General features: G+C 46.0%; 1 protein-coding gene across 5 annotated transcripts in view; it reads left to right on the top strand.

The window, feature by feature from the left end:
* The window catches only part of ETV6 (ETS variant transcription factor 6), a 288749-nt gene that overhangs the window by 118956 nt on the left and 152227 nt on the right, over window positions 1–17566 (top strand). For 3 of the 5 annotated variants that reach the window (XM_024991434.2, NM_001015514.2, XM_024991438.2), the window contains 1 exon segment: window positions 3599–3728. In XM_024991434.2, the coding sequence (XP_024847202.1) occupies window positions 3599–3728 (130 nt within the window). 5 annotated transcript variants of the gene reach the window in all.

Raw genomic sequence — 17566 nt, 5'->3', positions numbered from 1 at the left:
CGTAAACGGGTACTCGCCGTCCCTTCCTTGGGGTTGGGCCAGAGAAGCAGTTCTGAGAATGAAGAGGTTTCCTTTATTTGGAGAATTGGATGTTAGTCTCTTTATGTCTCTCTGCTTGGATGTCTCCATCAGAGATATTGGTATTTGTTTCGTATTTCTAACTTTTGACAGTCTGCTGATGTGCCATGGTAGATGGTAAGTGCACTGCTGGAGTAATAGATTTAAAAATGAAGACCACGTCAGTCACCCTAGAGATGAACAGAAAGAGAAACAAGGGAGATAAGTGTGTGGTATGGGATGCCCAAGTGAGTGTTTTGTCTTCCTTGGAACGGAACCCATAGGCTGGACAGCATCCTTTCCGTGGTCCGATGAGTGTTGTCCTGGCCGCGGAACCCAGGGTCACAGTCGGTGTGTTACTGCCACTAGCAAATTGCTCAAGGCCCTAGAAGCACATTTTACTTATCCCCCTCAGGGTCAAGGTACCCATTCTTTCTTTTGTTACTGACAAACCTATTCATTAAATCTTTTAACAAGAACTTCCCAACCCAGACTTACTGTGTTGCCACATTGCTGAGTGGAAACCTGTATCAGAAGTGAGAAGCATTCAAGGTCCATGATACTCAGTCTCTGGCCTTCTTTTTTAATAATTTTATTTATTTATTGACTGTGCTGGGTCTTCGTTGCAGCATGGACATTTCTCTAGTTGCAGCGAGCAGGGGCTACTCTCTAGTTTCAGTACGCAGGCTTCACGTTGCAGTGGCTTCTCTTACTGTGGAGCACAGGCTCAAGGGCGTGGGGGCTTCAGTGGCTGTGGCTCGAGAGCTCTGTAGTTGTGGTTCCTGGGCTGTGGAGCACAGGTTCAAGAGTTGTGGTGCACTGGCTTAGCTGCTCCTTGGTATGTGGGATCTTCCCGGACCAGGGATCATATTTGTGTCTCCTGCATTGGCAAGCAGATTCTTTACTGCTGAACCACCAGGGAAGACCTGGCCTTCTTTTTATGAAACAGCAAGGTAGTCTTCTTCTGGAATTGTTTGGATGTGGAGGGGAGGGCATGAAATCCTAGAGCAAGCCCTGAAGTGTGACATTCAGTGTCGCAGTGAAGACAGGGAACCACACACACGTAAACACGCATGGGGCTGCCTCCGAAAATTATAGTAAAAAGAAACTTGTTGTCATTGAGTCACCAAGTCGTGTCTGACTCTTGCAACCTCATGGACTGTAGCCTGCTATGCTCCTCTGTCCATGGTATTCTCCAGGCAAGAATACTGGAGTGGGTTGCCATTCCCTTCTCTAGGGGATCTTCTCAACCTAGGGATCGAACACAGGTCTCCTGCACTGCAGGTGAATTCTTTACCACTGAGCCACCAGGGAAGCCCCCAAAGAAGGTACAACATGATAATTTACCAAGTCAGAATATATACATTTTAAAGGTGATACCTGGCTTGACTCTTTTTCTCAGCAGGCTGGTGATACATTTTCCCAAGAAATAAAGTAGAATCTGCTTGGAGAGCTGGGTTTCTCCCTGCTCATCATCCTAGATGAAGATGGTAAGGGGACTGAGGTGGCTTCTCACTCACGAAGACTAGTTATAGAATCTTGTCTTCCAGAGAAAGTCACCGTCTTACGAAATGACATCTTTTTTTCTTCTCGTACTCATGCCTTGCCATTTGAAAGGTCTCTGGTTGCACAGGGTTTTCTTCATCAACAGTTTCACTTCTGCAAAAACCCTAACAAAACAGAAAGCTATTTCTGGGAATAAAGTAACGGTAGATAAGATATCAAGGCGTATGTTGGGACTGGGGTGGGGTGAGGGGTTATTCAAGGGTTGAAGTGTATGAAGAATTTGTTCAACTAGAAAAAACAGACTCCACTTAAAATATTTTAAAAACCTATCTCACCTTGAAAAACCCCTCAACAGATTTCATATGTTTCCCATATGTGTGTTTATGTCTTTGCCTTTTTCACCTCAAAAACCCCAAACCAAACACCAAAAATATAACTTATCCCTAAGTTAGAGTTGCTCAGAATATGTGTGATGTTTGGTAAAGTTCAAGAAAAGTGAAGTTGAAGGTTTTGCCCCTGGGTGACCTTTCACAGGACACCTCAGTCAATCTAGAAATGAAATCTAGGGTGTATGTGTCTTCCCTGAATTAAGAAATTCACCAGGAAACTTTAGGATGTGTGTTTAAGCAGAAATATTCCAAAGGCCCTAGTTGCCAGTTGAGGATGCCTCGGGGAAGGTATAGCAATTCCATTCGGAAATTACAAAAATATGTATATATTCATTTAAAATCGAAACTTCCTACCACAACCGCCTAACTTTCCAGGTTATGAGAAGAGAAGCTTTAATTTGGTTACAGGGCTGGGGGACCCCCCGCTTCCCTTTGCATATTTGATGGAGTATAAAGTGTTAGAGAATGCTTTGTAAAACCTAAACACCCCCTTGGCTTTATTTTAATCCGTAATTTTTCTTTTGCTCTTGATTTTTGTTTTCACAATGGCATCTTGCCGATCTCCCCTATCCCCACCCCCAACTTATTTTTGGACTGTGTGTGTCCCACTTTACTTTGCCCAGTTAAACCACAGAAACTAACGGAAGTTGTGTTTATGTATGGACTGCAAGTGAAATCAGTTGGTACACAGATCTAAGATGCAAATTGCATTACTCTCCCCAGTGAACAGCATAGTTAGTTTCTTGCCATTATTTGCCACATTTTAACTTTAAACTAATCCCTCCCAGCCCATCGCATTGTTTTAATGGATGTAACAAACACTGTCCTTTTGAATTTAAACAGGGGAGGTGCTGACTTTCCCCTCCCCCTTTCCTTGTCCGTTGAGTAAGTACCTTCAATTAAACCGAACTTCCTTAAATGCAGAGGATTCTTTGAATGAGCTCTTGAAATGCTTCAGAAGGAAAGGGAATATTGATTCTAAGATGGAGCACGAGGGGAGCAAGGAGATAACTGGTTGATGTGGCAGATAATTCGCAGCTATGAAGGAAAAAGTGAAACCCTGGAGGTTTTTGGTGGTGATGGTTGTATAATGGGATAGGTAGGTGATAGACAAATATTGCTTGTAGATTTATTAACTGAAACCTCAAACTTATAAGCTATCACTTTGGGCTCACCTCTCATTGGATATAAGTATGGAATCCTACTTTGATCAGAAGCTGGGGATATTGCCAGAGAAGAGAAAAATGGTTTTTAATGTATTGGTGACATAAATTATGTGACCGGGAAGAGTAATTTTTGAGGGAGGAGTCTTTAATGACATTCTCTTGGGATATATTGTTTCATCCCCTTCATCTTGCCTCCCCTCTTTACTGGAACAAACCACTAATACAAAGAAGAAAAAAAAAAAAATGAACACCTATTGACCCCAGTGCACGGGAAAAGCCCTATCTTAAAGCTTTTCAGCATTTTGTTATAAATCCCGAGTGCTGGCGATCTGAAAGGACAACTGCACAGAGAGGGGTCTCCTCTGAGAGGTGACCTGCACCCAGACGCCCCCACCCACCCCCTCGCGGCTGTCACCCCTCAGTTCCAGGCTTTCATTGTCTTTTCTCCCCTTCCCCTCTCTCTGCCCTTCTTTTTAACAGCAGGAACGAATTTCATACACACCCCCCGAGAGCCCGGTGCCCAGCTACGCTTCCTCGACGCCGCTTCATGTGCCAGTGCCCAGAGCGCTCAGGATGGAGGAAGACTCGATCCGCCTGCCCGCACACCTGCGTGAGTGTTCCTGAGTCCTGGATGGATGGGGGATGGATGGAATGGGTGGACGGACAGACTGTCAAACAGAAGGGTCAACCGCATGGGCTGAGGGAGGTAGGGCTGCAAGCCTGGGCAGGGGGCACGCTCTGAGATGGTTTTCCTACAGTTTCCAGAAACTCTTTTGGCATCATTCACCTCCCGCCACCCCATCCCCCAAAATGGCTTTGAAAACTGTGAGATTCCGAGATTCCTGGGTGTTCCGTTGTTTCTCTGTGCATTGATTTCACCTCTGACTATGACAGGGGCACTACAGGTTCCACTGAATCTCCCAAGAGGCAAGGTGAACTCTGGGGGAGAGTCTGTCTTCCTAAAGTTCACACTTCCTCCCCTTCTGTGTCTTCATTGCCCCGAAATTTTGCAGGGCTTCTGTGCCAGTCTCCCTGCCCCTCTGCTTTTTGCTGGGTACTTGGATTGAACTTTCTTTGCAGGGCTGTCCCCTCCTCTTCCACGGTCGTCGCTCTGTTCTTTCCTCTTATGCCAACACAGGGCCTTTCTCCCTCCCCACCTGTCTTCTCCGCCTCTCTTGTACCTTCATTGCCTCTACGGCTCCCATTGTGGGTACTCAGTCGCTCAGTCATGTCCCATTCATTGCAAACCCATGGACTGTAGCTCTCCAGGTTCCTCTGTTCATGGGATTCTCCAGGCAAGGATACTGAAGTGGGTTGCCATTCCCTTCTCCGAGGGATCTTCCGGACCCAGGGATGGGACCTGCATCTCTTGCATTGGCAGGCAGATTCTTTACCGGTGAGCCACCTGACAGCTCCCATTATTTTGTAATAGTTCTACCTTTCTCTTCTGAGTTTCCTCTGCCTCTTCCTCTTCCACTTCCCCTGCCTGAATCCTCAGCTGCAGCTGGGCAGGGCATCAGGGGCCCCACACTTGGGCTGCTGGGGCCAGGCTCCAAAGCACCTGACACCTGTCCCTTTCTTTTTTGTCTCTCTTCTGAGCTGCCACTCAGCCCCGATGATCCAGGGTGCTGGGTGTGGCTGGGGAGAATGGATCACTTGATTTCCACCCTGGCTGCGGTGTCCAAGAAAATGCTGGGTGCTCTGGCTTGACTGTTACCCTCGGAACACAGGTTCAGGTTATGGAGGACTCGGCAGGGGGAGGGAGTCACCTTGGCCCTTCCCTACTTGATTTCTCATGACTTGAATGGTTGTCTGGTTGTACCTGCTGTCTCTTTCTGCCACAGTCGTGCTCCCTGGGTTATTCTGCTCTTCATGGCTTATCCCTCCTGAGAAAGCCCAAGGCTGCCTACTAAGAGTGGGGAGCGAGAAGAGAAGATGCAGGCTTCTGTGTCCTCTGTCTGTGTCTACTCAGCAGATCTGATGACTGTGATGCTAGGAGGTACTGGGGGGTGTTACTGGCATATCCCTTCTCTTTCACAGTGAGGATGGTAGCTGTAAACTTCAAGGGGTTTTGGAGTATCCTTCACCTCCTTCAGCCAGCCTGCCATGTCTATCAATGTTTACAAATCTGGTATACTGTGGTCAGCACCTTCCAGCCTCAGTCTACCATCTTCTCCACAATGAACTTTAAAGAGATTAGGACTGTGAAGGTGTCAGGGTCATGACTGTGGGCACGGTCGTCTGCAGTATACTGGAGCGTTGTGGTACCAGTGAGTGTTGTGAGCAGACAGACTGGGAAAGAGACCACAGCCAGGTGTGAGCCTTCTTTTCTCCAGAAGCTTCTCTGTGATTAGGACATTCACTTCAGGATGGAACAGACTCAGGCCATTCAGACAAAGCATGCCTGCTACTAATCTCATTCATTTATTCATTCCACAAGCAGGTACTGATTACCTGCACTATGCCAGGCACTTTGAAGTAAATAGAGTAGACCCAACTCCTTGCCCTTGTGGAGCTTGGAGTCTCCATAAAGAGAGAAAAGGAAATAATAAACTCCTGTTCCAAATAGGCTGAGGTTTCTTTCATGGCTTTTGAATTCTGTACTGACACATTCACTGCCCCCCAACCCCGCCCCGCATCCCAAGAAAGCCCTAACTCTTGGTTTGCCGCTGGATGACTTTCACATATGGAGGCTCTTTTACCCTAGCACTGCCACTCCATAAAAAGTTATCATGATAAAATGCACTAACAAACAATGAACCGGCGCTCAGATCTTAATCCTTAACTAGTTCTGCTGTTAGACAAGCTGTTTGACTGTGAGTCAGTCATCATAACACTCAGTTTTCCTACCATGCAAGATGGCAATTGGGCAGGAGAATGTTTAACAGCCCTCTTACCTTGAAAATATTATGACCTCACCTAAGACATCATTTTCCCTACTTGGATCTGTTTCTTCCATACAGACATTTTAATGTTTTTTCTTGAGTAGACAGTTTCCTCATTGAGTCACAGCTGTGCTGTTCACCACTGTTTGGCCAGGCCCTGCCATGTGCCTAGCACATATGCATCATAGCTAATATTTATTTATTGGGATGACTCTGTAGCAGGCACTGTGTGAAGTCCTTGATGGAAATTATTTTATTTATTCTCCCAGCAATACTTGTAGATATTTTTTGTATATCCATGTCACACATAAGGAATTTAGGGTTTAAGAGAATGTGAGCAAACTAACAAGGTCACCCAGTCAGCAAGAGAGTCAGGGTTCAAACTCAGTTCTGTCTGACTGCAGAGCCTGTGTGTCTGTGTGTGTGCTCAGTCATGTCCAACTCTTCTGGAAACCATGGGCCATAGCTGGCCAGGCTCCTCTGTCCATGGGATTCTCCAGGCAAGAATACTGGAGTGTGTTGCCATTTCCTTCTCCAGGGGATCTTCCCAACCCAGGAATTGAACCCACGTCTCCCAAGTCTCTTGCATTGACAGGCAGATTCTTTACCACTGCGCCACCTGGGCTCTTATCTATCCTGCCACGATGTAAGTATATTTACTATGTACCTTTTGGATGGATGGATGAGTTCAGGGTTGACACTTAGCCAGTATTCACTGATGTGGCCAGAGGGCTGGTTTCTGGCTGGAATCTGTTCTAACTGGTGGATCAGTTGTCGAATAGTTTGCATTTCTTGCTTGGATAATGGATGGATGAGTAGATGGATGGTTGGATGGATACCCACGTAGAGAATTATCCAATATAGAACTGTAGCAGGGCACTGCTGGCCTTAAAACATAGTCAGTCGTTAGGTGATGGATTTAGGTTTCATGGTGATAGTTTTGTCTGAGTGCTACTCTCTGGGCAGCCTGACGTTAGGGCCCTCCTTGGCATCTGCATTGGCCATCTCGTAACACCACTGGTTCCCACATCTGGAACGAATCCTCCAGTTCCCAGGCTCTTGCCATCTGTCCTCAGCTGGGACTTTCCACGAGAGGCTGAGCTGCCCGCCTCTCTCGCAAGTTCCAAAACTCAGCTGCCCGTTGTGCTGTTTGAGAAACATCTCCTGAAGCCTCTAGGTTGGTTGCGGCTGGGCTGTACACTTGAGGATGCCTCCCAGCTGGGTTTCCAAGCTGAAAAGAAAATAAATCTTCTGACAAGGGAATTTGGTTATTGCTGTTCAAATCTGGGATTCCAGACAATTCCCAGTGGAATGCTCATGGAAAGTACGGGGAAGAATCCGAGAGCCAAGACAGCAGCGGGACATTTATGGTATTGCTAGTTCGAAAGCTTTTTTAGCTGCTTGTTTTAAAGAGACACTCACCAGCTTGGTATGCCTCCAGTGGCTTCTTTTCTCCCCTTTATCCTCATTGATCTCCAGATAAATCCTCTCTCTCTTTTAACCCTTCCGTTTCCTCCTTTCTGAAATCGATATCTAGCCTTTCCTGGTTAAAAGGGAAGGCGAGGATAGTAATATTCTTGTAAGGTTCTTGTATGGTGGGTTTCTCCCCATTTTGTTCTGCAAACACAGGGCCAAATGGAAGACACAGTGTGACAAATTAGGAAGCTGTTAAGAAGTAGAAAGTAATGCCTTTTCCTCTTACTTGCCTGTGATTAAAAAAAAAAAAAAAAAAAACAGTGATAAATAGGGCAACCTGTTAAATAGTGATTCTAGAGAACTTGATAGGGGCAGGCAGGGCAGTTTGGGCCCAGGAGAGGAGGGGAGCCCAGAGGAAAAGGGCTTGCCTGCCGTCCTTGTCTGGCCTCCTGGTCTGGCCTCCTGACCCCCACTCCCCACTCCTTTGCAGGAGTCCTCCAGCAGCTTCTTGGAACTTCCCTGCTGCACCAGGAAGCAAACACAAGTATGTTTATTGAAAAGACAGAAAGATATTTTTTTCCCCTTCCTTCCGTCTAAGGTATTAAAAAAATTTTTTTTTTTAAGCTTGAGGCTGGAGGAGCTGAAGTGTGACAATTACAGCAGGTAGACGAAAACAAAAAGTTCCATTCTTTAAAGGGGACATAATCCTTTCATGCGTCTGTGCTAAGTCCCTTCAGTCATGTCCAACTCTTTGCAGCCCCATGGACAGTAAACTGCCAGGCTCCTCTGTCCATGAAATTCTCCAGGCAAGAATATTAGAATGGGTTGCCATTTCCTTCTCCAGGGGATCTTTCCAACCCAGGGACTCAACCCAAGTCTCTAACATCTCCTGCACTGCAGGCGGATTCTTTACCATTAGTACCACCTGGGAAGTCCCCAAACCTTTCATGATACCTTGAAAAACTCATAGGACTGTGGTGCCCCCGTGAGTGGCTGGACAAGGCCGGTTTTGATTCTCTGAGCAGTGAAGGGCCTCATTGGACCTTCACGGTGTGAAGGAGAGATTCTTTCTAGTTTGTCTGCCCAAGGGTCACTTTTTTTCCCCTAAATTCATGGGTGGTGGGTGGCAAGGAGGACAGCAGAGATACCTTATGGGCTGATGCCAGCCCTGTGACATACTCAGCCTCAAATCACGATGTCCAGGGCCACCTAAGTGGTCACAAAGCATATATTTCAGATCTATGGGGCAGAATTGAAATCACTAAATGCCTTTACTTTATTAAATTCCTTTTCACATAATCATCTTGCATTTAGTTGACATGATCACCTCTAATCACAGGCTGAGATGATGCCATCTGCCTAGAGTCTCTGCCTTCCGTGGTGCCAATTTGTTCTTGTAAAATTCCTGTGGTTGATATTTAAAAATCAGAACCCAGGGCTCATTCATCACATTGAATCGGGTTATGGTGTATGATGTTGCAGGTTAATAAATAGCCGTAATAGCCACTCAGAGTTTTCTAGCGTCAGAACACCAGAAATAGTCCCTTAGCTCTCTCCTTCCTATGCTTGTGAATCTTCCAGAAATCTTGCATTACGGCTCCTACTTGCGTGTGTTTAATAATTTAATTTAATGCCTTCCTATGGAAACGTTCCCTGGTTGCTCACCCTCTTTGGCGATTTTGCACTCTCAGCAGAGTGTTGGAGTGTCAGAGAGTCATGTGACATACAGCACCCGGTTAGAGCCAGGGAGTGAAAGGAGATGCTGTGTCTCTCTTAGTTACTGAGTGGAGCAACCAACAATTTTATATACTTTCAAGCTCTTCCCTGTCCCAGAGAAGAGACAAAAAATGGGAATTAAGTATAATCATAGTTAGCGTTTTACACTATTGTAAGTAACAAAACGTGTTCATTTAATCATGCAGCCCTCCTAGGTGTTATTAATCCTATTTTATTGATTAGATTACCGGGGCTCAGATAGTTTTACTGAATACGGCGCCTGAAGAATCTGATGTGATTTCTGTTCCCAAAGTCACCACTTAGCCTTTTGGGGAGAAAACATGATGACAGAGTGTCACAGACTTGAAAGCAGAGGCAATGCTGACCTTTGGTGTCTGGGCGGCTGTGGGTGCGGGGACTTGGGGCAGCAAGGGCTCTAGGAATGCACTAGCCCGTTCATTGGTGCTGATCCTCCAGCAGGCTGGCTTCTGGCAGGAACAGGCGCCTGTCCTGATGGATAATCATTTTGGTTTTTCTCACCCGTTTCTCCTGCTCCTCCCTCTTTACTGTCCTGTGAGCTGAGGTTAAAGACCAGTATCTCTCTTGGCACTAGAAGAACAGCGCTAGCCACAGAGGACTCACCCGAGTCCACAACTTTCCTGGCATTTCATCAGGAGTTACCTCTTGGGATCAGGGCTCACTGCTCTTTCTGAGTTTCCGAGTGAAAAAGCACAGCAATAGAAAAGACTTGGGCTGGGACAAATGCAAGAGACTGGCCTCCCAGGGCTGCCTCTGTTAGATGAGTTCCCCTCTCCAAGACTCAAATTGCATAACACACCTACTGATGAGGGTTTCTTTTTAAATCTTTATCCCTAAATACTTCTGTGTATTTTTCTAAGAACAAGGGTATTCTCTTACATAATCACAGTATGATTATCAAAATCCACAAAATTTTTTGAAATATATTAATTTCAGATGTACAGTAATTCAATATATGTATATGTTGTGAAGTGATCATAATAATCTGAAAAGGGAAAGTATTAATTGCTCAGTCATATCTGACTCTTTGTGACCCCATGGACTGTAACCCATCAGGCTCCTGTGTCCATGGGATTCTCCAGGCAAGAGTACTGGAGTGGGTTGCCATGCCCTCCTCCAGGGGATCTTCCTAACCCAGGAATCGAATCTAGGTCTCCTGCATTGCAGACACTCTTTACCACTGAGCCACCAGTGAAGCCCATAATAAATCTAGTTAAGATCTGTTACTACATGTAGTTTCTCTTGTGATGAGAACTTTTAAGATCTGCTCTCTTAGCAACTTTTGTTTTTCAAGGGTTTAAAAAAAATTTTTTTATTGAAATAGAGTTGATGAGTGTTTCCTATACGTATCAGAGGTAGTTTGCGTGTAGCACCTAGCACAGTGCCTGGCGAACAGTGACCACAAACTCACTGAGAGCTCTATTTCAGTTTTCACAGCTAGTGAATCGCCTGTTTAGGAGGGGCATCCTCCCTTTCAAGGGCGGAGAGGAGCATGGATGTGCTTGCTTGCTTCATTAAAGAAAGGGCCTGGGGTTCTGCCTGCATGTTCTGAGGCTATTTCCTGAAGTCACAATGGAAACGAGGTCTATTTTCTAACTCGGTGATTCCTGGGAACTTGGTCCTGCCCTGGGGCACTCCACCCCAGGGCCTTGACCATTCCCACACCGCAAGTGTACTTCTGTCTGAAACTACTTTCTTTCCTTGCCTGGATCTGTCATCTTTTTCTTCAACCGTCCCCACTCTCCTCCCCAGACCCAGCAGATCCTCCCTGTCCTCAGCCAAATGTCAGGGCTCCCCAGATGCCTGTGGTGTGCTGTGACGTCACTGGCAGAGTTGAGGCAAGGACACAGAGAAGGATTTTCTTCTCAGTATCTCGACAAAGCAGTCGTGACTTCTAACAATGATGGCCAGCCACCAGCATTTTCTGTTGTGTTTCCCGCAAGCCTTCTTTGGGGGCCTTTATTTTCTAGTTTCAAATGCTTGAAGGCTCTCTGCTTTTCCAGCCTCGTGGGGTCCTGGGTAGCTACTTCAAAGAGCTCGAAGAGAAAAAACAGGCCACAACAGAACAGCCAGGATGCTTTTGGAAGGGAAATTTCCTTTTTGGGTTTGCTGTCTGCAAGAATTTCCGATGCAGGCAGACATTAATTCCTAGCTCCATGCTTCCTGATAAGGAAGCAACTTCAATAAATGCAGCTATTTATAGATGTCTTTTTTTAAAAAAAAGAAAAAAATATATAACCAGAGGTCTATTGACCTTTTCTTTCGCTTCGCATTTCATGCCGTGCGCTCCGTGTGCATTTAAGGCAGTTCCTCTGGCAAACGCTCCAACACAGTGGCTCTGGTCCTGCAAGGAATGGGGGAAAGGCTCTCACTTTCCTTGAAATTTTGAAGTAAACATCAGAAGCCTCTGGCTGTGGGTTGTCCTTACCTGGTGCTGTGGGTTATTTACCATGAGAGAGATAGAGAGATACCTGGCTCCATTCTACACCCAGTGTTGAATGCTTATGACAGATTAAGCGAGAGAGCCATCTAAAAAGCAGAGCCGATGGGAACCAGTCTGTTCTATGAATAGACTTGAACAACAGGAAGTAAGAAATGTTATTTCCATTTCTTCTGTGTCCCTTCTCCCATCTCCCCTTGGATCTTCCCCACTATCGGTATCACTGTGATCTTTCTCTTGGTGTTTTCGGGGGTTCTGCAGATTGACGGCTCCCTGTCCATCATCCTCACATCTGTCTACCTAACACTTGCCGGCTGGTCTGATAAAGATTCAACATCACGTTGGCTCAGATGTGCTCGGCCTAGGTTCCTCCCCACCTCCTCTATGTTATCACAAAGCATATTGATTGGGCCAAGTCTGTACAAATGTGAGCAAGTTTCCATCATCAAGTAACAGGTATGTTTTTCCCCCATTTGCTTCATGCCTGAGTTCACAGTAGCTCAGACTCTTGGAGTTTCTTTCTTTCTTTGTTTTTGGCTGTGCTGGGTTTTTGTTGTGGTGCACGGGCTTCTCATCGCAGTGGCTTCTCTTGTTGCAGAGCATGGGCTCTAGGGGCACAGGCTTCAGTATCTTCTCGCACCAGGGATCAAATCTGTGTCTCCTGCATTGGCAGGCAGATTCTTGACTACTGAGCCACTAGGTAAGCCCCCGCTTAGAGTTTCTGACATTACTTTGTGTGGTTTATCTTTATGTATTTCCAGAGGTCAGTGTTACCAAGGACCATTGAGTGTTGCTGATTTCACTTGTTAGCATCAGAGGATTCTGGTTTGGTAACCTGAAGCATCCATGTGTGTTTTTTTGGGGGGGGCAGGGGACTGATTTTTCTGGTCTCTTCTGAAGGAAGATAGGGTAGGATTTGAGAGATTTAAGCAATCCCTGTCCCTAACCACATGCTGACTGTAAATTCCCAAGAATAATTAGTCACCCCACCCCAATATTTACTGCTCCCAGCTTGGGTAGCTGGACTGAACCCCATTCTTCTGAAATTAGTCCTTGTTTCCTCTAGATCATGAACAGTTGTTGTTCAGTCACTAAGTTGTGTCTGACTGTTTGCGACCCTATGGACTGCAGCACATCAGACTTTCCTGTCCTTCACTATATCCTGGCGTTTGCTCAAATCCATTGAGTTGGTGATGCCATCCAACCATCTCATCCTCTGCCGCCCCTTCTCCTTTTGCCTTCAGTCTTCCATCAGAATCTTTTCCAATGAGTCAGCTCTTTGCATCAGCTGGCCACAGTATTGGAGCCTCAGCTTCAGTCCTTTCAAGATCATGCACAGAAATAGCCTCAAATGGGGCACTAAGATTTCAATCCTAGAAATGCAGACCACATGTGTGGATCCTGGATGAAGAGCTCTGGGTATGTGGTGGGTACAGATAGGATGCCTGTGAGGAAAATCCTCACCCATGCAGGGCTGTGCAGAGAACATGTTGTTTGATCAGTTTCTGCTGGGGCTGGATTCTCTGGGCTGGAGTAGGAGCTTTCACTATAATGGTTCACTTCAAACAAGAAGGGGAAGGTTTGCAAGGGGATAGATAACAGTCACTTTTTAAAACAAAAGATATCTAGGTAAGTGTTGGCGAACAGCATGCTCTTAAAAAATATTAGAGGGCTATCGGGTAATTATGTAGCTCTACTTGGCACTCCACTCCAGTATTCTTGCCTAGAAAATCCCATGGACGGAGGAGCCTGGTAGGCTGCAGTCCATGGGGTCGCTAAGAGTCGGACATGACTGAGCGACTTCACTTTCATGCATTGGAGAAGGAAGTGGCAACCCACTCCAGCGTTCTTGCCTGGAGAATCCCAGGGATGGGGGAGCCTGGTGGGCTGCTGTCTATGGGGTCGCACAGAGTCGGACACAACTGAAGTGACTTAGCAGCAACTTTATTTTATTTCATTTGTTTATTTATTTATTTGGCTGTGTTGGGTCTTGGTTGTGGCACTCAAGATCTTCATCGTGTCATGGGGGCTTCTCTAGTTGTATGCTCTCTCTGGAGCACGTGGGCTCAGTAGTTGTGGCACTTGGACTTTTCAGTGGCCCCCTGGCCTATGGCATCTTAGTTCCCTGACCAGAGATCGAACCTGTGTCCCCTGCATTGGAAGGTGGATTCTTAACCGCTGGACCCCAGGGAAGTCCCTGTAGCTCCACTTTAGAAGTAACAGGGTTAGGGTTTACCCATTTGTTTTCCAAGAGTGGCTTACCTTTGCAAATCAGTTTCTTTTTTTGTCATCACCCCCCACCTTACAGTTTATAAACGCTTTGGTTTTCCTAGGAGCTGTTCTGAGGTCGACTGTGTATGAGATACCACCTTAGGGAATCTGTTGCAATAGAGTGTGGAATGAGAAATCATTGTCACTACAGCTTACTGAACACTTTCTCAATGCCAGAAACTTTATGTATATTATTTTAAATAATCACTAATACTGCATGGTAGATGTTTGTCTGGTTTGTGTCTGAGTGGTGCATCACTTGCTAGAGTTCACACAGAGAAAGTGGAGGAGCCACAATTTGAATCCAGATCTAATTCCAAAACCCAGGCTTGTATTCACTTCACCATGTTGCTTCATAAAAATACTAGGAACTGTTGAAAATCATTTCCCTCTAGCTGTTGGTTAGAAAGAGAAAATGCAGACTTACAGGTTGATTTTATTTTTTCTAATTTAGGCAAAACTTATATAAATTGCAACAAGAAATGCCAAAGGAATAAAATCAGAGACAGACACTAAATCATCTTTTGAACTTAGAAGAAGATAAACTTTCAAATTCAAGCCTCTTTGTAGCCTGGTATCTGTAACTTATTTTCAGGTGTCGATAAAGGCTGGAGTGTTAAAAACAAAATGAAGTGAAAAGAGGTTCCTGTTGTTCACAATTTTCCATCTTTTTAAAAGTGATAATCTGCCTCACAGATTATTATTCAACAGTAGAAATGTTGATGGGCTTACGAATGAAAACATTTCACTTCCTAATGCTTTTCGTTAATCTCACACGCTTCTTCAGAAAAGTTGTCTGGCCTGTTGATGTCTTGGGTTTTACCCTCATGACCTGCATTCCAGGAAGCTCTATTGCAGAGTCACAGAGCCGTGGACGCCCTTGACAGGGGTCAGCCCTCCCAGCGTTGGCCCAGTGTGGTCAGTAGTAGGTGGGGTCGTCTTTAACACTTCACTCTTCCTCCCAGGGTCATCATTTCCTCACCCTGTGTATGTAACGTCCCTGGGTTCTTCCCAGCTTAACCACTTTTTTTTTGTTCTTTAATTCCAGAAGAGAAATACAAGGCGTATCAGCAGTGGCGCATTATCTATAAAATGCTCATGATTATTCACTTGATTTCATGTGCTCAACATCACATTTTAGTGCAGATGGTGGTATTTTAATGACGCAGGAAATTGTCTTCGGCTTTGGCTGTGATGGTTTTGTGAGGATGTTCTCCTGCAAAGAAATTTGGAAATTCAACTCCCTGACGCCGAAGGGTGCTTCCCCACGCTGCCCATGCTGAGATCAGTTGATGCTTTTGTGGGTTGGGAACCCGAGCCAGCTCGTGGGCTTTGCAGGTCTCCTGAAGGCTGCCTCAGCCACTTGCATCTTCCCTTGGTTCCCAGGACCTCAGAGTAGAACTACAGGCCCACTCCCCTGTCCTCCAAGCACCCCCCACCCCGACCCCGTTCTGGCCTGAGAATCGGCTGTGAGCCTGGCTCTTGGCCCAGTGCATTACGCACAGGTGTGACTTCTGGTAATTACCTCCTTGACCCCAATTGCATGATTTGTGGGAATCCCCTCAGCAGCTAGGGGCACGTCTGCCTTTCCTGTAACCTGTACAAACGATGGACTCGCTGTGCTCCCTCTCTCGGTGGCATCCATTGGGTTTCAGGCTTTCCAGATTGGCCACGCTCCCCTTCTTCTGCTGGTCCTACTGCATATGCACAATTAATTCCACATTAATAGTGGGAGTGGGGAAGCCCAGTTGGCCAGGGAATGGAGGCTTTCAGCTTCTCCAGTGAAAGCTTTCATGCTGAGCTTTAATGTATATTTCTATTCGCACAGCTCAGCAGAGAGAATCCGTGACACTTAGACCATCCCCTGAGTATGAAAGCTCACACCCAAGAAGCTATTTCTAAATGGAACCCCTGTACCAGTTACTCGAATCCTCTGCTCATTGCCACAGGCTGTGAAAAGGGGGTGTAGGATGAGGGAGAAAAGAATCAGCCGTGCTGATTCGTGAACAAAGCTGACGAGGGGTTTTATTTTGCTTCCTTCAGTAGCTCTCGAGTCACCAACATTGAGAGCTCTTTGCAGGGAAACAAATATGAGCCGATGATCTGGTGCCAGCCCTCTTGGGGACATGAAATGACTCTTTCTCCTCACGAGCCTGACGAGGAAGCAACCGTGTGGCCAGGCAGGTTTGCAAACCTGTTATTCTGATGACGAGCTGGAGGGTTCATCTGTCTTGGACGTATTTTCCTGGTAGATGACAACCAAGGGGAAGGAGGATAAATTGCTTCTCTTTCTTTTTTCACTCTGATTCCTTACACAGCGCTGTTCTCACAGCTCTGAACTCTCACACTTACTCTTTTCACTTCTCCTGTGAAGTGGCCGTGAGGTTGGCTCACGAAATCCCCACCCGGACAGACAGCAAGCTTATGTTCCCCTGTTTGCAGTTCCGCCCCGTGTGGTGGGGGCCACTTGCTGATCTTACAGTCTGGCTGTGATTCAATGGTTCACCCAGATATTTGGGGTTTACTTTTAGGAACACGAAACTAGAAATTCCCTGAGAGAGAGACACCCCACTTGAGAGTCATGGGTTAATCTTCCTCGTGTTCTCTGATGGTGCTGAGAGGAACTTCAGAGACCCACAGAAATCTGAACAGGTGTGAAATGTGTTTGGACTTTATAAAAGAAGAATTTTTTTTTTTATCTTTTGATTCCTTAGTAAAGAAGAATTTCACTTCAGATAAATCCAAATGAGTGTGCATGTATGTTTGAGTGTGTATATATGTTTGAGTGTGTATATAGGGGAGGATGGGGGGCTTCCCAGGTGGCGCTGGTGGTAAAGAACTTGCCCCCCAATGCAGGAGACATAAGAGACACAGGTTCAATCCCTGGGTTGGGAAGATCCCCTGGAGACAGGCATGGCAACCCACTCCAGTGTTCTTGCCTGGAGAATCTCATAGACAGAGGAGCCTGACAGGCTACAGTCTATTGAGTTACAAAGAGTTGGACATGACTGAAGCAACTTAACATGCACACACTAAGGGGTGGGGGAGTTTGGTTGGGAACTGTCTCAAAGCTAATACTCCAGACATCTGCTTCTTGGAGCTTCTGTGATGACTCCTACCACTCAGAGGGATCCAGGGAATGAAGTTGAACAAGTACAACTGGGCATTGTCGCGTTGGCATTGTACATTCAGCTGGGTAGCCATCTCTCATCTGCTGCTCCTTTGTTTGCTGAAGGAGTATTGAGATTCAGAAAGAGGCTGCCTTCTGCACTTGTATTGTCCAGACAGCACTACTCTGACTCCAGAACTGAGGGCTTATCATTGTCTGTGAACAGGGCCCATGTTATGCTTTAGAAAGTGTGATCACCAGCTGCCGTGGGATAAGAGTGCCTCGAACTTGAATATCTCCCAAGATGAACTCCTGTGGTACCTGAAATTCTTCTAAGATATATTCCTTTGGATCAAGCATTTTTTCCACCTAGCTCCACTTTTTTTTTTTTAATTTATTTGGCTACTTTGGGTCTCAGTTGTATCATGTGAGATCTTTCATTGCAGCATACAGACTCTCTAGCTATGGACCATGGGCTTAGTTGTTCCCTGGCATGTGGGATCTTAGTTCCCTGACCAGGGATCAAACCCAAGTCCCCTGCATTGCAAGGTGTATTCCTAACCACTGGACTA

Source organism: Bos taurus, chromosome 5 (genome assembly GCF_002263795.3).
Source record: "Bos taurus isolate L1 Dominette 01449 registration number 42190680 breed Hereford chromosome 5, ARS-UCD2.0, whole genome shotgun sequence".
Taxonomy (NCBI): domain Eukaryota; kingdom Metazoa; phylum Chordata; class Mammalia; order Artiodactyla; family Bovidae; genus Bos; species Bos taurus.
The sequence above is the reverse complement of the archived record's forward strand: the minus strand, read 5'-3'. Positions and strand labels throughout refer to the sequence as shown.